General features: G+C 42.8%; 1 protein-coding gene across 7 annotated transcripts in view; it reads right to left on the bottom strand.

The window, feature by feature from the left end:
• Positions 1-8,115: 8,115 nt before the first annotated feature.
• The window catches only part of ST3GAL5 (ST3 beta-galactoside alpha-2,3-sialyltransferase 5), a 30,532-nt gene continuing 16,563 nt past the window's right edge, over positions 8,116-22,084 (bottom strand). For 4 of the 7 annotated variants that reach the window (XM_054514585.1, XM_036381970.2, XM_054514587.1 and 1 more), the window contains exons 2-7: positions 19,639-19,750; positions 17,823-17,937; positions 15,578-15,921; positions 13,988-14,174; positions 11,902-12,060; positions 8,116-10,722 (exon numbers count right to left, since the gene is read on the bottom strand). In XM_054514585.1, coding sequence (XP_054370560.1) covers positions 10,459-10,722; positions 11,902-12,060; positions 13,988-14,174; positions 15,578-15,921; positions 17,823-17,937; positions 19,639-19,748 — 1,179 coding nt within the window. In that variant the 5' untranslated portion in view covers positions 19,749-19,750 and the 3' untranslated portion in view covers positions 8,116-10,458. Of the gene's footprint in view, positions 10,723-11,901; positions 12,061-13,987; positions 14,175-15,577; positions 15,922-17,822; positions 17,938-19,628; positions 19,751-22,084 lie in introns of those variants that run through there. The other 3 variants (XM_054514588.1, XM_036381978.2, XM_036381979.2) reach the window with 2 other exon arrangements.

Below are 22,084 nucleotides of genomic sequence, written 5' to 3' on the forward strand. Positions count from 1 at the left end.
CAGAGGACTGAGAGCTGCACAGGAATGTATTTCATTTGGAACTCTGCAGGTTGATGGTTGCCAGTTGCTGGGCCCAGCATCAGGATCTCTTCACAGATCCATCAGGAAGTTGTACTACCAGGTGTGATCATTTTATGGCAACTCTGTCTTTTTTTGGACTGCAGAGGGAATTGTCAGCAAAGCCCTGATCTGGAAATGCTGTTTGGACAGAGAGAGTGGTGTTCTCCCTGTCTGGCCCACATGTGCTTGGGGTTAAAAAGGATGAGACCTCCAAGCAATGTCAGCTGGAGTGGGGGCCCAAAAGATACCTTTGCACTGCCTTAACCCTGCAGCCAGCAAAGCAGTCCAGAATGGGGCAGGAGACTTCACTGCCCCATGGGCTGGATCAGGGACAGGCTACATCCCCTAGTAAGAGTCAGAACAGGCTCACAAGACAAGCTAAGGGCCCAAGAACAAGTCATGCTTGCAAGTATATCCCAAAACAAGAGCAGGAGTGGTATGCATACAATCCCTTCAGAGTCAAGGATTGGGCTGGGGGTCAGAGATAAGCAGAGCTTGGGAAAAATGCTTGAGATTTCCAGGCCAGTGACCTAACCAGCTGTGTTTTACTTCTCTTTCTCTTTTCACTGATGCAGTCATCAGAAAACTTGGAGAGTCAAAGCAGAGGCTCTTCAAACACAAGGAAGAGATTCCCCAGGGACACCAGGCATGGCAGAAGCAGCTGCAGTGGATGTTGATGGGTGAGCTCACACTCTGCTGGGACATCAATCAGAGCAGCTCCCAGCTTTGTGCCTGCAAAGAACCCAGCCCTGCCCTCACTTGGGTGTTTTCCCCAGGTGTGTGTTGTTCCAGACTGAAGCACATCTCCCCTGTGCCACCCACCCCACCGTGCTGCAGGCTTCACTGGCAGCTCCTCCCTCTGCCACCCCTGCTGCAGGTGCAAGGAGCAGCTGAAGCAAAATGCCAGCTGAGAGTGCAATGAGCCACGGAGCAAATCCTCCCTGGCGAGGCTGCAGGCAGGATTTCCCAGGGAAGTGTTTTACAGTGTCAGGGTCGATTACATCCTTTGGCTCCAACTGGCTTCTCCTGATTTCACACATTATTTTCACAGGAGGAGAGAGAAATTAAATGGAAGTGCAGAGAACAGGTTTCCTGCAATTTTTGAGCTTTCTCTTTATTTCTGCACAATGGGGAATCTCTTTTGTCCCCAGACCTCGTCTCCTAAGCTGACACTCCCAATCACCACTCAATAAGATAGGGAAGTTCCAGCCTCAGTGCTCAAACAGACCTGAAGACACATCTCCAACTAAAAACAACCTCTTCAAGCTGATAAGGTGCTTTTTCCAAGATGGAAAAAAATCATTTTAAATCAGTCCAAAAGATGCTGTAATTTCAGCCATGGTGGGGTTCAGCTCACAACTGCTTCTGAATCAAGGACTTGCATTCCCTCCCCTCTGCCCCAGCTTTAGCCACAGGGAAGAGTCTGTCCCCAGTTCTATGATGTTTTCAAGGCACGTCCTCTAAGGAGAGATCCAAAAATGCCTCAGGAGCAAGGGTGAGTAACCACTGCCCCAGTATCAGTGTCTGATATCATGCAGTAACTAAACTGAAAGGGCAAAATAGAGGCTGGAAAGAACACTCCCTTCCTCCCCCAGGGCAGCTAAATCCATCCCCTGCCCACAGTGGGATCAGCTGCAGCTGAAAAAGTCCTGGCTGGAGCTTATCCAGCACAGTCTTCAAACTTTCCAGTGCTGGAAGGTCTCCCAGCACAATTCACACTAATGCTTCTCTAATCTCATGTTAGAAAAACCTCCTTATTGAACCTAAACCTCCCAGGATGCCTTTTTGTCTGTTACTTTTTGTCTTTTCCCCAGAATGATGCAGAAGGAAGAAGGTAATCACTGCCTCTGCTCTTGACCCTTTGCATGCTCTTCTCTGGACTAGCTGGTCTCTGCTTGTCCAAATGTCCTTGCCAGCCACGATTTCAGAGATCTCAGGGGGGTTTTTGCCCTCCAAATTTCTCTGGTGACACAGAGGAGTGAGTCAGCCTGGACATTCCTCCGTGCATCAGCCCAGCTCCCTGGGAAATGGAAGGACCAACGACCCGTGTGGCATTGCTCCCTCTAGGGCTGGAAACTGCTCCCTTCCACGGAGCTGCACAAGCACGGGATAAAAGCCCTTATTCTGAGCTGGCAGAACCCAGGAGACTCCTCTGCCTGCCCTGGAGGGCTCCAGCCCCTGCCCGGGGGGCTCAGAGACCTTGGCACAGAGCCCAAGACACCTGAGCCTTTGATCTTGACCCATGGAAAAACAATTACCAACCTTTGTATAAAGAATTACAAGTCAAAAGAGTTTAAGTAGAATAATAGTTTGTTGCGGGGTGAAAAATAGATTTTTGAAGGTTTTAGATGGGGGCTCAGGGTCCCAAGATGGAGGAATCTGGGCATGTCCTGCCTTTCTCCTTCTTCTTCTTGGCCTCCATCTTCTGCTGTGATGTTTAGATTGGTTTAGAGTAGAAGCTCACTGTCTAACATAGGTGATAGGTATTGGGAAGTTATGGTAAATTATGTATTTATACTATAGTTTTTAGTACAAAAGATAACACCAGTGTGCCTCAACCCGACCTGCCAGACAGACCTTGGCAGATTGGAGAAAGAATGTTATAGATAAGAAATAATAACCTTGAGAAGGAAAACAGAAAAATCTGACTCCTCTTCAGTGGCTGGGCTGGGAAAAAGAAGCTTGTACGTGTCTCAGAGTCACTGTGACCAGCAGAGATTCTGAGACTCCACTCGTGTGTTAAGCAAGGAGAGCGGCTCATTCCCATGCTCTTCCCTTCAGGCTGACGTTCCATCACCAGCCCAGGTGCTCCGTGCTGTTTTGGAGGCTTTTCCCCGTTTTGGTGCCGGAGCCGCTGGCAGAGCCCGGAGCGGCGCTAGATGGGGCTGCGCGCCCGCTCCTCGCTCCCGATCCCGCTGCCAACGGGAAACTCCTCCCGAAACTTCAGCCGGGAGCAGAGCCCAAGCTGCCTTTGGTAACCAGGGAGAGCCCTCCTTGGGCTACTGCCATGGACATTCACCTCATCTGCTTTTATAGCACCGAGTAAAATTCAGCATCTCTTATCTGCCAGCCCCCAGGTCTGCTGCCGGGCACGGGGGCAGTTTTTGGTACCCAGGTGATGCTGTTGAGTCAGGGATGGAAAGACAGACTCCAGTCTTCAAGTCTTCTCCAGTCTTCTTCTTCTCAAGAAGAATCTTTATTAGCAAGAAGTGCTGAGCTTTTACAGTCTCACTCGCTAAGTGGGAGAGGATTGGTCTCAAAGTAGAAAACATCTCACATTATTGGTATCTATGAATAGTAGGCTGTGAAGAACCATAACTATAAACAATGGTTATAGAAAGAGAGACAATAATTGTTTGAATTCTTTCAGCTAAGATTCCTAGGCTCAGCCTGGAGAAATTGTCTCTGTTCTCTCTTCGACTGAACTGAGAATATCCACACCCAGGTATTTAAAATAATTGAAATTTCTAATGCAGCCTGAGCTGTTAGAAGCAGTGGCTGAGGGATATCCCATTGCAGCAGGAAGTTTCAGCTACAGAGCTACAAACTCACATTCAGTTCCTTTCATCTGTGTAGGCATTAACATAGCAAACCCCATATCTAATAATAGTCCTAAACTCCCCTTCTTCTGAGACAAAGTCTCCTTGATGGTCTGACAGATGGACCAAGGTAGCTCAGAGCTGGTGAGGGACTCACTTGGGTGTCCAACTGCACCTGTGTCCCTTGCCTAGCACAAATGAGTCTTAATCAGGTTTCCAAGAAGAGCTGAAGCACAGGTTAGGTGCCAGATGGGTCAGAGTAGGCTTAGGAACTAAGCCTGATAAAACCAGGCAGCAGAAAGGGTGACATGACCATGCAAAGGAAAATTCCTTGGGATTTTGAGCTAAGTCATGATCTGACCCAATTATCTCCTTCTATAAATAGGAAAGAGCTTGCTTAAAAATCACCCCAGAGCACTCTACCCAGCCATAAAAACTGAAAATGCTCATGGCAATCTTACTCGATGATAGAACAAAGCAGCCCTTCTTTCTTTGTGAAGACTTTGCACTAAAAAGGCACAATATGAACAACTGTGGTCACATGTACACTTCTTTCTTGGACAGAGCAGTACAGTGGGGTCATAAAACTGCCCAGGACAAATATCCTGATCTTTTCCTACAGGTACAGTAATACCAAGCCCTGAAAAGCCACACCAGCTGCTTTATATGAGCTTCTGCTCTCCTCAGTGGAAAGGAGAAGTTGGTCAGAAATTTTTGTTGAGTTATGTTGTGGTCATTTCTGTTACAGCAGCATGAGGCCCAAGCACACAGTGACACAGAGGGGTGATCCTGGCAGCTACAGAATGCTGCAATCATTCCTAAGGCTGCACTCAGGTGGTCAAATGAGGTGTGTGTATATTCCTGCCTCTCCTCACCCGGTTACCCCAAACCACCTCCCCACCATATCCCTTGTCCCCCCAAGTCCTGAGAAACCTCTCAGGTTTCTCTGCTGCAGCCACTTAGCCCAGCAGCCAATGCCTTCACACCAGTTGAGTACAAAATTCCATTGCAGATTCTCTGCTCCAACAGCTCCTCACCTCTCCTCATCCTTAACTCAGCCTAAGGCACTGGGAAAGTAATTCCAGCTTCCACAAAATGGGTTTGTTTGGGGTTTTCTAAGCTCAGATCAGGTAGAAAAAGGCTGGGGAAAGAGGGAAATTTGCAAATGGTGTTTCTGCTTCCCTCCAGACTGGCTTATATGCTGAAGGCCCAAGCTAGGGCTCAAGACTTCCTTGAGCTACAGAATAATTATTTTAGCTACACAGCAGGAACACAAAGATCACTGGGAAGGAGGTGTCTGATGCTCAGCACTGCCATAACTGCTTGGATTTCCAATTTTTCTTTTTCAGAGAGATTACTCCCGCTTTGGAAAATGTTTTTGTTTTCTGCAACTTGCCCACCACATTCTGAGGCTTGGCAGCCCCTTCCAAAGAGCAGCTCCAGTGCCTGACCACTGCCAAAGCCATCCCCTGCTAGTGGAAATGCCTCCTTGCAAAGGCCAGGGCTCCTTGCTGCCCATGAGGAGGGAGCCCGAGTGGCTGCACTGAACAAGAAGCCTTTGTTCTCCTCTATGGCAGAGGCAGGAACTTGGGAAGAAGTTGGTTTTGGCCCAAGCACAGGAGAGGGAGGCTGTGAAAACAAATGATCAGGCAGATGACCCCAAAGGGAGGTAAAGTACGGATGTTCAGCCCTGCTCAACTCTCCAAGCATGAGCAGCTTTAGTTCCAGTTCACAGAACAGAAAACACAAGTGTTGACAGGCATGAGAATTTCAGTCCAGATTCAGTCACAGGTGTGTTTGGGTTTTTTGTTAAACCACAAAGAGGTGATGCACAAGTGCCTGGACAAGGAGAAAAGGGTAAATCTGCTGGAACAAGCACTCCTCCACTTGAAAACTCAGTGCTGGCAATTCCTGACTTTTCACATCCACATAAACTACAGGAGCAGCCACTGCAAAGCTGATTTAACTCCTGCCTCCTACCTTGGCCATCAGAGCAGCCACTGACGCTGCCATGTCCTTGAGAAAGTCAATCACATGTGATAGTTTAGAGTGCAGCTTGTGAGGAACACACACTGACACCCCCCACAAAAGATCCCTTGTCATCCTTCAAGGAAGGCATTTTATTGTATACTCTTTTAAATTAAAGGTTTTGTTGCTTTGAGCACACAGGTGGAATAAGCTGTACAGGGAGGAGCAAGGAATACAGGTAGAGCTGGAGCAGGATTCCCTCATGGCAATGTACAGGTCCAACACCAGCACAGAGCTTTGGACCACTGCAGCTCCTTCCCAGGGAGTGGTGAGGAGGATTAGACATCTATAGAATGTAGGAAGTTTTGCAGTGATCCCCCATTTTGGCTGGGGACATGCTGAAGTGCAACACTCCACCCCCATTTGTAATTCACATCCCCTGTGGGACATGGGTGGGTGCTTCAGCCCCTGCTCACAGGGGTGTTTTAGGAATACAATGGGCACAGAGGCAGAGAAAGGAGGGGACTGTTTGTGACAAGAAAAGCACCATTTGTGTAGCTCAAAAGGACAATTAAAAACATAAGGCATTAGGGGCATTGGCCCCTTAGGGACTCTAGGGGTGGGTTGTTTATCTTCCAGCACCCTCAGGAGATGGGGGACAATGCTGATGCCAAATGGCTCAAAACTCTTTTGAGCAGGATGTACTTACATTTCATAGAATCACAGAACAAGCTGAGTTGGAAGGGACCCCCAAGTGTGGGAACTGAGCACGTCCCTCTGGATACCCAGAGTTGCCGAAAACCCTCTCGGGGGGCTCGGAGACCCTGGCATGTTGCCCGGAACACCTGGTGGCTTGACTTGGATCCTTGCAGCGAATTGCCACCTGTGTATGAGGACATGAGAGCCACACGGGTTTGAATGGTGCAAGAACGATGTAGTTACAGGGTGGAAATACAGATTTTGGGGTTTTTGGTATAGGGGTTATGGAGAGAAGATGGAGGAATCAGGGTGTGTCTCGTCCTTCTTTCTTCTTCTTGTTCTCCATTTTCTGCTGTGATGCTGGCACTTGGGGATTGGTTTAGAGTAGAAGTGCACTGTCTGACATAAGTGATAGGTATTGGGAATGAAAAGTAAATATGTTATATGTAGTATATAAAGACGACACTGCCCCGGGGGCGGTCAGAGTGCTTGTGGCTGCCCTGCTGAGCAGATCTCGGCTGGGCAGAAAGAAAATTTTGTAGATAAGAAAAAATAACCTGAAAAGTGAAGAGTCCAGACTCGTTCTTCAGAGCGCGGGCTGCCTCAGAACCATCCCACGCGTCCCGGGGCAGAGACAGACAGCCAACCCGAGACCCAAGGATCATCCAGTCCAGCTCCTGGCCCTGCACAGGACAGCCCCAGGAGTCACCCCCTGTGCCCCAGAGCATTGTCCAGACACTCCCTGAGCTCTGCCAGGCTGGTGCTGTGACCACTGCCCTGGGGAGCCTGCTCAGTGCCCAGCCACCCTCTGGGGGCAGAACCTTTTCCTAAGCTGGTAAAATCAAACATTTGTACAAAACCTTGCTGCTGGCAGGCTGGAGGAAGGAAGGCACAGGATCACATCTGAGCTGTTCTTAACAGAAGTGCTCTCTCTTCATCCTCCCTTGCCCAGGTAAGAGGATCAGACTCAGGCTACACAGCTGCCTCCTCTGTTGCCCTCCCATTTCCTGCAGGAATTCCAACTGCAGCACGAGAGCTGGAGCTATCCACACACATCCATGCACGGAGAGGCCGAACTCTCTTCAGTTCCTTACCAGCATCTCAAGAGTCGCCACAAGTTTAGCACCCAGTTTTGATGCCAACCCACCACAGACTGCAGTCACCCTTTTTGGCACTTCCCCACTCCACAGCCAGGCAGATCTTCATGTCTCCTTGTGCAACTTCCTGCACAGGAACCATGAAAACATTCAGCACCAGAATAGATAAGGCATATCCCTGGCTGTGATAGCTCCTACAAAGAGAGTTACACAGAGGATTTCAATGCAGAACACATGGCTTTATCACAGCTCCCAAAATCTTTGTGACTTTTTAACCAAACACTATCAAGGCCTATTTACAAAGGATGCAGATTCTTTGCAAAGCATAAATCTGTGAAACAGTAACAGAACACACAGAGCTTTGTTCTTATCTCTCTTCCAGCAAGGCTGAGGCACAGATCAGAAGCTGCAGTGTTTCGTTTACACCATTGTAGGAGGCACACCCCTGATTTTAAGGCCAATGCTATAACCCAGTCCAAAATATTCTCATCCACATTAACTTCAAAATCTTGTAAGCCCACAATTTGGTCAGTGTTGAGAGGGTTTCCTCTCTTCCAAGCACCAGACAGATAATTCCACTGACAGGCACTAAAAAGGCATAAACTAACAGAGAAAAAGTTACCAGCTACCATCTCCCCTGTTTTGGGGTATGTGGGATTGCATCAAGACTTTCAACTGGATCAGCAAGACATGCAACATCCTTAAAAGAGGAGGAAGAACAGTTGGCAAACTGAGTGACAAATACATAAATAGAAAGTGGTTTCATCAGTTTATTGCTTTTTGCTGCCATTTCATGGAGTGTCAAGTCTGCACAGACTACCATGGAGAACAAGTTTTATCACAAGCCATAAAACAGGTAGGAAATCTAATCCTACATCCACACAGTTTGCAAATTTGACAGTAAATACAGCATCTCCAAAAAGCTATTGGCATTTACATTAATCAACTGACCATTTTTAAGTTGTTGAACAAAATGAAGTGGTGAGGGACCATGTGCTCAGAAATACAGACTTCTGGTGTACTCAAGACATCCTCCCAATACACACATTCTGAAATCCTCCAAAATTTCATTAGTACTAAATGAAATTAATGTATTCTGCTTCCAGTTTAAATACCAGGAGAAAACAGTCACCACATTTTAATATATTAACTAAAGGACTATTTGTATAAAACTCTTCACACATGAAATATTTTCAAATTAAATAATATCATATACTTACAAAAAATAACAGACTAGAAATTTATTGCTAATATAAAAATTAATGTTTTTCATGGAAGAGAAGGCTAGATTAATATTATTGCTATGAACATAGTGCCAGAACCAAGAATTCCTGATTTTCAAATTTGTTCACCCCCCACAACTGACTTTAAAGGACCTGTAGACATGTGGGACTTCGGAAAGATGAGGTCCACAACTTTATTCAGTTATGGTTCATGATCTGATGTCCTTTTATTGCCTCTCAGTATAACACTGAGCATCAGTCTGCTGCTCCTGCATTCTAACATTATCATCCATTAGATCTGCTCTCCACAGAATAAAAACCCAAAACACAACCACCCCAACCTTGCATTTCCACATGAGTATTTTTAAAATGTGGAACTACAACTTCACTCATCTCTATGTCCATAACAAAGAAAAGTGGGAACATTCACCAGGTGAAGGGTCCATGACTAAGAACAATATTTTTAGGCCAACCCTTGATTGATTTGCTGACAGGCTTCCACTGCCAAAGGAAGCTTTTTTTCTCACACTGTAGATTGAGTAACACCAGTCCTCAGTGCAAACAGTCACACCTGATACTCTGCTAATAACAAAAACATAAAAACTTGCTTACACATCTGCACAGCCCAGTGCCTTTGCAGTGCACTGATTTCCACCCCCAAAAACATACATCTATAGCTTTCTTTTCTCTTTTTGTCTTTTAAATTTGTTGTTTTCAGCAGTTATCTACCTTGTTATAGATTATGCTACTTTCTTATAGTGATTTTCTTCTTAACTTAAACATTCACCCAATTACTGACTTGGGGAAAACCAACAACTCTACCTCTCCAATTAAATAGTCAATACTGGACTTCACAAGCATTGCAAACTATTAAGGTGACTATTAATATCTATAATTACTTAAGGATCATAAAATTAACCAGTGGAAATTGTAACCTAGTCACAGGCTTTAGAATTGCTAAATGATTGATACAAATGAGTGTTTTATAGAACCAGCAGTTCTCAAGTCACTCAAAAATAAATTTTAAAGAAGGGGCAGATTTTGTATTAATGCCACTTCATTAATTGGGGGAGCTGAACTCTGCTGCAAATCATCTAGTTAGAAACATTTAGGCAGGTCTTCAGGAGTGGAAATGACAAATGACCTGGTTTGGGTTAAAGCCTCCTCCTGGCTAATTCCTCTTTAGAGTGCCCTGGGCCCGAATGTGCTTCACAAAGCAGGATTCTAACCCAAAACATTAATATATCAATGGTTTTCATATCAATCATGAACATCAAAGTACTTACTACTCAGTTGTTGCCACAACAATTCCTTTTCCTTCACTCCTACATTTGTCCTTCACCCCCCAAAAAATGTATTAGCAAAAGAATATAAGTATTTGAGGAGTAAATGCAATGCTCAAGTTCAGGACATGCAAGACTTGACAAGCATATGCTTTTCTTTTCATGGCATGCATGAAAAGGAGTCAATATACCAAGAACTGGATTAACAAAGACAGCAGATCAGGACAAAATAACTCTTGCACATTCTGTTAGACAATTCAGGCCAGCCATGTGTGTTCCATATACATTTGAAAACAAAAAACCTGCTTTTATTCAGACAACTTAAAATATTAAATACTTTAAATGGATGTCTTTCAACTCCAAGTTGAATTGACAAGATATTTACACAGCTATTCACAGAAATGTGCAAAGTAAAGTCTCACAGGGAAATTAATTTAGAAGTCTGACAACTTGAATGGGACATTAAAAAAGGCAGCAGGGATCCCGTGTCCATTTCAGGTACACTTTAAAGAACTAAAGAGAGGGAAAGGGTTGATCCAGCTGAACCTCTGGAAATGTAACAAATCCTATCCATGCTGCAAGTTGGTCACTAGCTGTCTTTGCTGCAGAATTCACAGTGTATCCCTCCAGTGAGGTCTTTGACCACTTTTTCTTTGATCAGTTTTTGCAGGAATTTTGTTTCACTTGTCACATTGTGCATAGTTTGTTCTTTCATGGCAGCCATGCAGAGGTTGTTGTAATAGTGCAAAGGTGTGCTGGGCTGATCCAGGTCATATCCAAATCCTGCTAAGCTCACTTCATCACATAAATGTGTGGCCAGAACAACTGCTGTGACCCCAATTGTAGGTACATTCTAAAAAGGGAGAAAAGTGAAATTTGCTCAGTTCAAACATATTTTCCTTTACTTTGTTTACAAACACTTTACACAATTTAATGACTTTGTCTATTCATTCCCTCTCCTCATTTAAAACTGAAATCAATTATAACTACAACTAGAAATCAATTAAATGATCAAATAAAACTAAAAACCCCAGGGCAAAATATTAAACAATTTAAGTATTTGGCTTTTGGCCGTCAACACTAATTTTCTTTTTCCTGTGGAAGCAAGATGCCCTATCACTGTGTAGTTAAACTGCAAGTGATCCTTCACTTCAAACAGTCAAACAACCTCTGACACAGAGTTAAACTTGACATAATGTACACTTATCTAATTCTTGAGCAACAACAGGCTCTCTAACAGTATTCTTCACAATATGACTTTTCACTAAACAACCTGTGAAAGAGGCAAATATACTACAATACCATTAAGATACTCAGCTTGGTATATGTTATTTTGATAAAGAAATGTGAGAAGATCCTTCAAATATTTGTGCAATAATCTTAAGTGCTTTCACATTTTGGTAAAGAGATGGTGGTTAGTATTTTTGTGGTTCAAGAGAACTAGTGACATTCAATTTCTCAAACATGCAATTAAAGTAACAAAAATGCAGTGTGTAATTAAACCAGGCAATTCATCACTCTGTACCACTGCTGAAGCAAAGGACATGGAGGGAGGAAATGCCCATCAGCTGCTCCTGAGCATTCTCTGGCATACACAGCAATTCCAGCAGCTGGAAGGCTGCTTCACACTGCCCTGGTTTCCAGGCTCTCTCTGCTTTCCCTGCAGCTGGAGACATCTGGCTACAGCTGATGGCTGGTTTAGCTTAACAGGGCTGTTTCTAACAGGCTTAACATACATCAAATGCATGTTTTTAAACACTGGAATGAGTTTATGTCTCACTGCATCTGAATGCCATTGCATGTCAGCATACAGGCAAAATACCTCGTCTAAAAAGATGAGCTGAAATCTGACATTGATTTTGCACAAGAAAATATAAGAGTTTTATGAAAGCACATTAATTTCCTAATTACCTGAAACCAGCTCTGCACAGAAACTGCACAGAGAAAGTAAAAAGCCCAAAACTTTTTTCAGCTTCTTCTTTTATTTACTTTGTACTTTATGGTCTCCTTTTGTTCAACGGAAACTTCTTACCTTATCCCAACCCCAGAACTTTGATCGAGGCTCAGGGAACTGTAAAATGTCCAAAGCTGTCTCTTTGATAACAACTGGATTGAGAATCCTAAACTGCTTTGATGTGAAAGGAATTTTCTCAGCAACCTCCTTCCAAAAGAAGAGTCGTGCCCACAGAGGCTAAGAGAAATGAAAAATCTAGTTCAGAGGGAAACTGAGACAAACACAGCATAGAAGTTACAGAATTCAGCAGTAACCCTGAAAAATTTAGCAGTTTACAGCTAAGGTGCTTTGGAAATATCAGTGTAAAGATCAAATGACTGACCCAAAAGAGGAAGAACCTTTAAAGTACCTGGAATTGCAGAGAGCACAGTAGAGGGAATAGCTGTTTATTCTGAATACTTGACTGCACTTTGTGTTTATCAGTCAACATATTCACCAGCACCCATGGGTTCTTCATTTCTTTAAATACTGTTGCCTGCCCCAGCACAGCTGAGCAGGCAACAGTATTTAAAGAAATGGGGAAGGGAAGCACAGTTTCCCACAAACATTAACCAGGCACTCTGAAGCAAGCACCAGATTTAAAGCAATTGTACTCAAGCTCTGAAGTGAAGAGCTGTTGTTTGACAGCATCCACCTAGTGATAAATGCAACCCTTCAGAAGAGGATTTACACAGGACTCAGAATCCCAGACTCTGATCTCATGCCACTGCAGTCAGTCAGATGCCTGCTAATGGAAGAAGAAATATCACATCACACTAATTCTGCAAGTCTTTCCATGAAATGGGCAACATTAAGCAAATTAATTTAATTAAAAAATTAAACTGATCCAGCTCAACATAGACCTGGTATTTTTTTTAATATGCTTTAAGGAACAACAGCTTGAACTGATCAAATACAGGTTGCAGTGCTCCTGTTTTCCCAATCGTGCTCTGGATCAGTTTTCTCAGTGCCAGTGCCTGCACAGAGAGCTGAGCCAACTGACAGCTGAGCATTTGAAGGAAGTAGGGCTGCAGCTCACAGAATCACAGAGCCACTGAAGTTAGACAGGGCCTCTGGAGATCACAAGGTCCAACTTCCCTGACCCAAGCAGATACCTTGAGGCAGATGCTCAAGATCATGTCTAGGTGATTTTAAGAAAGATGTCCATGGATATTCAACCTGACAAGTTTCTTCTTGTCCTATCACTGGGCACCACCAAAAAGAGCCTGGCTCCATCCCCTTTACATCCTCCCCTCAGATATTTATTTATGTACATTAATAAGATCCCCTCCAAGCCTTTTCTTCTCCAGGCTAAACACTCCCAGCTCTATCAGTCTTTCCTCATGGTAGAGATGCTCCAGTCCCTTAAGCATCTTCCTGACTCTTTGGTGTAGTAGTAGACAGTCATGGTCAAGATTAAACACACCTTCCCATATTGTACAAATCACAGAATTGAGAAAGGAATTTGGAGTACCTAAACTAGCAGAGATCAAACTGTTAAAAGACTTGACAGGCTGGCTTCTAAACCTGTCTCAGTAACTTTTACTTGTTGAAATTATCTGCCTGCAGATTAAAAGAGGTGGAAGCCACCAGTTCACATTAATTTGGAAACATCAGCCCCTTCCATCAGTTCCTTAGAAATCTCAGCACTTCTATAAATGTTTAGTGAAAAATAAGCAACCTCATAATTTAGGAACCTCAGACAAATGTTCAATTACACATTAATTCCATGTGCCCACTGTAGCAGTACAGACTTTAGCTGCTAAAAAAATGGACTAGCATTCAGAAATCTCATTTCTATTTTGGGCTCTGCAGACTTGGTCAAGTCACTTAAACCAAATGTGAAATGAATTCCACTTCAGCAAACGCTCAGTATGTCACGTAGCCTGGTGCAAACCACCAATATCTCCACAAAAAAAAAAAAAGCAGTGTTACTGTCAGCATGGGGCTTCAACACAAATGCTGGTCCAACTGTAACTAGGAGACAGAGCTAAAAAAACCCACAAGGTTATATAAAAGATCCTCAGCATGATAAGCCAGGAAGTAACAGATCAATCAGGTTCTTTAAGCATTAGAAAAAAAACCAAACAAAAATACAGGTACGTGAGACTGTCACATTACATACCAAGGTTTCATTTTTTACCATGGCTTGAAGCCAGTTGAAATCAACTCCTTTAAACAGAACAGCCACAAACAAGCTTGCAGGAGGATACTCGTGCTCAGAAAGGGGGGCTCCTTCGGGGTACGTCATCCGTATCGTTGTTTTGTTACCAACATGATCAGCGTAGCCTTGAACTGGTGCATCATTTAACCTGGGGGAAAACAAACCCACAATGGAGGGGTATTAAATAAACAGGTTACAATCTCATTAGAGTATCAGACACTAAGCAAAAACTTGTTGTTTGGCCCACAGATTTTTAACAGAACAGACTATGGTGTTTTCACACAACCCACATGTTCTTGCCTCATGCACTTCTGCAACCCTTTTATCTTTGGGAGGAAGCCAATTCTATTTCTAGATTAAAAGGCACAAATGCAGAATTTGGGAAAGAAAAGCTTGAAGAGTAAAGTGACTTAAGACAGCATTGCAGAACTTCATATGTCTTGCTTTGTGTCAATTCAAAGAGGCTTAGAAGTGGAAGAGGAAGAAAGTACATAGAAAGTTGCCTGTGTGATAACTTTTCACATATATATATTTATATATACACACACACTCACGAGTATTCCACACAAAAATTCATTCAAATTATCCCTCCAATGCAATGCATCCTGTGGGTTTATATCACTTCCACTTCACCAAAAAATTCAGATGATGGCACACAGCTGACAAGAATGGAATCATCGCTCTGCATGAGCTAGTTCTGCAGAATAGCTCAAATCCTGCAAACTTTTCTACATCAAGAGAAAAATCACTTTCATCCTGCCATCCCTAATTTCAGAGGACAGCTAATGCAAGTTCTCTGCCCCTCCACATGCTAACAAGATTTGTTTACCTTTGAATAAGGGCTATTGATTCAATGAAATATTTCCTTAATAAGATGAGCAAGCCTCAGTTTACAAAATAAGTTGAGAAAATGCTGGTATTAATTTTATTTGTGACTTTACATGATTCAAAACAAGGTGGTTCAAACTGTAATGTTCAGAAGGCACAAATACAGAGCATGTAATTCAGATGTCTGAGATCACAGCAATCAAAGAAAACAGTCACTGACCTCATAAAGATAAGGGAAGATAAGTGTGCTATAAAGTAGGTAAGCAAACTGTATACTGAAACACCAATTAATTTTTATTGTGTTTGAAATAGCTGTCATAAAAAAAATCTTTCAAAGAAGCGTCCAAACTAGCCATGGGAAAAAAGCAGAGGTGAGTCCTTAAATCCTGAAGTTTAAGATTTGAAAGCTTTAAAATATGAAGGGATAAACACAGTACTGTCTACTTGTCCATGATGTCACTAGTTTCTATCTAGTTTCTGTCCATGTGATTTTTGTACCTGAAGTCCACAAACAATTACACTGAATTCCTTTCCTGTAAGCATGACATTTTATTTTGCTCCTAAGATTTAAAATTCCACCAAGTCCTAAGTAAATTTCTCAAAAGCACTTTCAGAAACAGTGTTATAAGTTGCATCAGTGTTGGAGATATTTTCCCCTTAAAAAACAATGCTGGCTCAAAGTAATGAAGAAGTAGTTGGAGTCCTTAAACGGAAAGGACATACCTGATAACAATATCAAACTGATTCAATAAGTGACCCAGCTCTGATCCATGGAGAATTCCACCACTGCCAACAACAACACAGCGCTTACAGTGCTTTGACTTCAACTCTTCTGGTAAATCATGCTCAGGTAAGAGCTCAAGGAGATCTTTAAGTTTATCAGAGAACTTGTGAAATCCAAATGGAGGTTCATATTTAAATAAAGCTTCATCTTCATTCATATTTTTCCTTACAAAGGGAGATATGTCCATGCTGTATTTCTCTGCAAACAACTTCCTCATCTCCTTCTTGGCATAAGAAGGTCGGCACTGCTCCTGCAGCACAGCGCTGGCAAATTGCTGTGCCCTCTGAAACAAAACACACAGGATTCAGCCAGGAAAGCCAGCTGCAGGAAGGCACAAAGGCCTCAAACTGTGGGCCACCAGCTAACCACCAACAGTTTAGCAAACACAGGGGTTATAAAGAAAGCTTCAGTGTGGAAGTACAACAATTTGGAAGTATTACTCAGATGTAGATATGAGCCAGTGCACGGTGAAAACCTGCAGAGGAATTCCTCTCCACTCTATCACTTAAATCTAGACATGAGGTTTTCTAAAGAATATATTCAGGTAGCAGAAGTGCTAAGTGAAAATGAGCTGTTTGTACCAACAGCTCATTTGCAACACCAAATAAAAAAAAACAACCTAGACATACTTCTAGCTGTCTAATTTAGCAGCAAGTGGATTTCCACTCTGCTCAACTGCATGACCTGAGTTCTGCTCTGAGATTCCACCAGAGACACATCCATTGGGTAAAAGTTCTGTGCAACAGCAGCTGGACTTGTTACTCACCAGAATGAAGCAACACTTCTTCTATAAATATTGCCAAAGTGCTAATGACTAAAAGGAATGCTAAGTGGGGGCGTTATGGGCCTTCTCTCGAAGACTAGTCATCAAAATAAGAGACTACAGTTCCATACTGCATAAAAAGATTAAAGTGACAGACAGAACTACACATTGATCCATCTCATATTACAAACAAAACACTATTAGTGCACGTTTTTAGAAATCTGTAGTGGCAAGCTGGTATCTGATGTAAAAAGAGAAACAGCAAAGGCTCCTCTAGTGTAATTAAAAAAACCCATGAGCAAACACAGGAGTCAAAGACACAAGATTCAAATCTACTGCTAATTTAGTTCCCCTCTACTGTTAAGGAACAATAGTGTGTATCTGAAGGAGCAGGGAGGGAAGTTCTGCTGCTGGTTTTTTTGGGGCTTTTTTCTAACCAAGATTAACCTATAGAACTTCCTCTACCCACATGAAGGTTTCTGCATGAACACCACTCTGGGCAAAGCATGACTGAACAACTTCACAATGTACTTTTTGAGATAGCAATAAATACAGTCCATGAAGCCTTCAGGTTTGCTTGGTTTAATGTGTTTGTTCTTCAGAATCAGGAATGTTATTGAAAAAATAAATAAGTCAAAGGAGAAAAAAGGGGAGGCAAAGAGGTTCAGAAGGGGAAAGATAAGCACTGGGGATGATGGCAAGTGGGGGAGGATGCACATGCAGTAATGCTATGATTAGACTGTCTTAATACAGGGTTTCTGCTAGAAGTTGCCTATTAGCATTGAGACATTCAAAGACAGAAATGTAACAGCCCTAAGGCAGGTAAGTTCTGTTATAAAGTGTAAATAGGATAAGTAGCAAAGGCTTCAATGGTGTCTGTTATACCTCTTTAAAAGCTGCATGCAAAACTGTAGCTAAAGAAAGTAGCTGCTACCTTGAATGAATAAATGAAATCATAGCTGTACCTTCTTGGACATTTGCCCTGTGATTCCAAAAACAGCTGAGCAACTACAAGGCAAAGCAGACTGGGAAACTGGCTTAGGTAAAAAAAGAAAAAAAAAGCCCTTTGGTTTAATATATTACTTTTGGGTGTTTTTAGTATGTGACTTTTCATTTGCATCAATGTTCTGATCACCAGTGTCATGTGCACTGACAAAATGGGATGATGACATGTCCATTTCAAATTTTAAAGCCACAGTTATCTAATTTTACCCCAAAAACTCAGTTTCTCTACGTGCTTCTGCTGTCATTTTACAAGAACAAAAAACAATGTTTACAGCATGAGATGAAGCAAAATACATTTCTGCTCAATAGATAATTCCAGCATTTTAGTTCTTTGTTGTAGAGCCCTATAAGTCTTGTATTGTCAATTAATAACATTTTTTTAATTAAATGAAAAAAAAAAGCCAAAAAATACCAACCTTTACACGATCAAGGTCCACATATGGCATTTTTGTTCTGTCACATTCCTCAGGTTCAAGATGCAATTTGAGAATATAAAGGAAGCACCCTCCAAGCACAAACAGTGCAAGAATTCTAAAAAGCAGGACAGTGGGGGTTAGGAGAGAAAAACAAAAAAAATATTTTTTTCTGATGTTTAATCAACTATTAAATCAATATTTTTAAGCAAATTTAAGACAGTTGAACTTTATGTGAATATTTGCATTTGAATTCAAAAAACCCTTTTGCTTTGTTTACTTCAAGTCTTGTATAACTCTTCAAAGTTATCTGCACAAAAGTATGAACACATATAGATGCCTAGATAAGGAAAATGCCTGCCTCATATATTTTAAATGCATCTCTGATGAGTCAAACAATTCTCACATAATGAAACCAACAGTGACTTTTCTTTAGAGGTCATATCTTAGAAAACATTTCCATGCAAGCTGAAAAAAAGGCTGGAACTTCAAATTGGATGATTTTGGGCCAATGGCCACCACTGAAACAAAACTTTCAACTCAGTGTCAGGCCAGAATGAGGAACTCAGGTGCTCAGGATGAAAAGCCTTAGTTACTTACACCCCCAAAACATGCAGCAGAAAAAGACCAACCAACTTTAAAATTGAAGAACATAGACTACTCATATTTTTGATCTACTAATTTCTCATTCCTAAAGAGTAACACTGTTGATATCCAGAAAGTAACTTAGCTCATTTCATGTTTAAACCCATCTGAGGAATATTTACATCATTATTTGGTTAAAGTTGTGGTTCTTGCTCAAGTATGAAGTTTGAGCTTTCTTATTGATTTTCATTTCCTATTGTTTCCTAAGGATAGATATTTGTTTAAATGTCTTTTAAAAATGTACAAGTTATTAAGTGCCCAATGCTTCTTGAAACTCTTTCAGATAAAGTTAATACAAATTTCTAAGTTTTTTTTTTAAAAAGCTTGTACTATGTGAACTAATAGATGCAATTCCAGCACTCAGTGTACAGTACAGGCTGCAAAAAAGGTGACCACAGGAAAAGCAGGACTGTTCTCATATCTCACTTAACTAAATTACATTTTCCACTGAGAGGTGATCCAAGAGCTTCATTAGCATGTTAGGCAGCAGCCCCTGGAGATCAGCCAACAGGCAGAGAGCAGGAGATTCACAGCTGACAAATGAGGCTGGTTTTCCTCCAGAAGTTTATCAATTATCCCCAGATTCAGCTGGGGTTGCACCATTCAGGTTACATTCACCTGTGTATATGACAGTATGTCTCTGGGTTTTTTAGCTTTAAGACCTAAAAATTCAAATGGCATCACAGTAGTGAACATTTCAGGTATAAAATATGGTCCTGGATCTATGTGTGCACACACTTTTTAATTCTAATTTGATGTCAAGCTATAAACAAAGGAGTAGGATTTTTGATGTAGCATTCCAGAAGCCTTCATAACAAAATAACTACCTGAAAACACCTCCCCAGGATACCCACTCAATATCCACTGGCCTTCCATTCCCTCAGTTACCAGACTGTACAGAAGTCTCAGCATTGTTATTTATCTGTATGCAAAAAAGATTGGAAATGCTTGTGAGTGAAGTACTAGGATCTCACTTTGCCTTGGGAAGACAGGTACTACAACAAGTTATCCTGGCTCTCACAGTGTTTTCAGGAAAGCTGTGTGCTCAACCCTCCATTCACAGCCTGTGGCAATCCCATGCCTTGATTTCTGCATCCATTTTACAATTGCCCAGCCTGGGGGTAGGACAACTGTCCTCTGTGTAGCTGTGACAATGACACTTACTTGCGAGTACCTTTTAAAAACCAGCTTGGTCTTCTCATCTTCACGTGCAGCCACCTTACACCATTGCACAGGAGGTGAATGATCACTTTTCAGCTTCACAGAGTTACTGTCACTCAGCATTGCTGTAAAAAAGAAAGAAAAAGTGATCATAACTTTTGCTGAATTGAAGAAAAGTTCACAGGACACCCATGGATTGACAACTTTGTTTCCCAGAGAAGACTGTGATTCTTAGTTATGGTGCCAGGAATACTGAATTGCTCCTGAGCTCCTTGTGATCAAGAACTCACTCATTTCAGCTGCATCACCAAAATATGATTCTAAAAATGTTGCCAGGTCTTTGCATGCTTCATAAGCCAGAAGTCTAACATTTGCCAATTACATCAGTTACCATCAAACACTCTAAACAATATGCTCATGGTATTCAGGATCCCTGACTCAAAATCAAATCCCTGTGCTATGCCCCCCACTAGGCTTCAAGGATGCTCTCAGCATACAAAACCCATACAAGCCATCCTCAAAACAGAAGCCCATGTTTCAAATCACCTCCCCAGTTTCCCCAAAGCCAAACAAACATATCTCATCATCACTGCTCTGAATCTACCACTGACCTCTTCAGCAGCCCCAACAACGTGGCCAGCAACTTCAACAGCAGCCACCAGAGAGGGTGAGGAGGGAATTTCTTCCAGGCACACTGCAGGACCAGGAGGCTGCCAGCACCAGGGAAGCACAGCACAGCTCCCTGCAGAGAGCATGGGAGAACCCAGCAGGACAGCACAGTGCTCCCTCACAGATGGGCAGGGCACTGATCCTTAGCTGATAAGAAGCAACCTTGCTGCTCCCACAATTTCTATCAGCACGCTCCAATATTCATTTTGGGAAGAAAAATACAGGCTGGCACATCATCCTCTCCCAGGCTGCTGCCAGTAACCAAAGATGTGAGGATGGAATGCCCATGAAGAGCCCACCTGTATGAGCCTGCTGGTTTTCCCAGGGAGAAGGAACACAGGCAAGGGTTTTTCCTGTCCTCCCCACCCAAAGGAGCACTCCCTTTGATCAGCCAACCATGGAAAGGTGCAGCCTGCTCCTCCACAGGGGAGGATTTCAGCCCTGCTCCATCCTTTGATCTCAGTACTTGACCCTCTCTGCTCTCCACTGCCAAGGTGTTCACCTCTTCTGTTCTCCTGCCAACAGCTCTGTCACAAGAACTTCTATAAAAGAGCAAGACTAAGGGAAGGCTTTCCTCTAGGGATGATCTTCCCTCGTTCTCTTTTCATTGCTTATGGTGATATGACCCATTTGAACCAGCCTGTACAGCCACTTGAAAACACTGCTTGATTGGACAAACAACTGATGTTCCTAAACACCAGGATGAAGGAGCTGAGGAGACAGAAGTACCCCCACCAGATATCAAATCCAGACCACTGAAATGTCAAGGGTTTCTAATTCAGAAGATGATTCAAAGTCAGTCTCTTTGCACAGAGAGAAATTATTACTGATAATCACAGAGGAAGGTCAAATGCCAAAAAACCCTGTGAGGGTGGGACAAGGAGATATAAAGATCAACAACAGCGTCTGAAGCCCTTTGAAGAGCAGGCAACAGTCAAGTCATGCTTTCAAGGTCACATGCAAACAATTACAACCCACAAACACAGCAAGGCAGGAAAACCCTAATGGTTTTTGCCAGCAGGAAACGTGATCACTTACCTCAAACACAAGTAACTTGGTTATTATGGCATCACTAAGAACCTCAAATTCCCCACCTGATAATTTACTAATTGCATAGACTCTGAGCTGTCACACCTATTTCCTGGCCTTTGTTCCAGCCCCTTTGAAATCTAGAATAAAATCTGAAGTCACTACCAACATGGTTGTCTTGAAAAGGGATAAACTGCAATTTAAGGGGTAAGTTACATCCCCCAGAATTCTAGCAGTTAAGCTGGAAATCAAATCCACCTCTTGTCTACCACACAACCTGTCAGGACACCAGGACAGAGGACAAAACAGCAGGTCACAGGGAACCTATGAAGCCTTAATAGCTCCTCATTTACTCAGAGCAACACCTCATCTTAACTGGCTGAATCTATACTGCTGAATAAAACCAGCACTGGCAGTGCAAAACTGGGTGTTGACACCACCACCCCAGTCATCCACATCAGTTTGCTCTCAGCTACTATTGGCAGCAAATCATTCAAGTTCACATGGGTAAAGATGTAAAAAAATGTGCTACAAGGACCATATCCCAGGGCAAGTTATGGATCACGAACTTGAACTGCTCTACCTTGAGACATCCAGTGCCAGCCCAGCAGGACTGGTACTGTCACCTTTACAACACACATCCTTCCTGCCACACTACACAGAGAAGGCAACTCAGCAGCTCTCATGCAGTACCTGGACACTAACACAGCTCAGAGGTGACTGCAATCCACAGAGACACTGTCAGCATGCACAGGGAGCAG

This window comes from Molothrus ater, chromosome 4, assembly GCF_012460135.2.
Source record: "Molothrus ater isolate BHLD 08-10-18 breed brown headed cowbird chromosome 4, BPBGC_Mater_1.1, whole genome shotgun sequence".
Classification (NCBI taxonomy): domain Eukaryota; kingdom Metazoa; phylum Chordata; class Aves; order Passeriformes; family Icteridae; genus Molothrus; species Molothrus ater.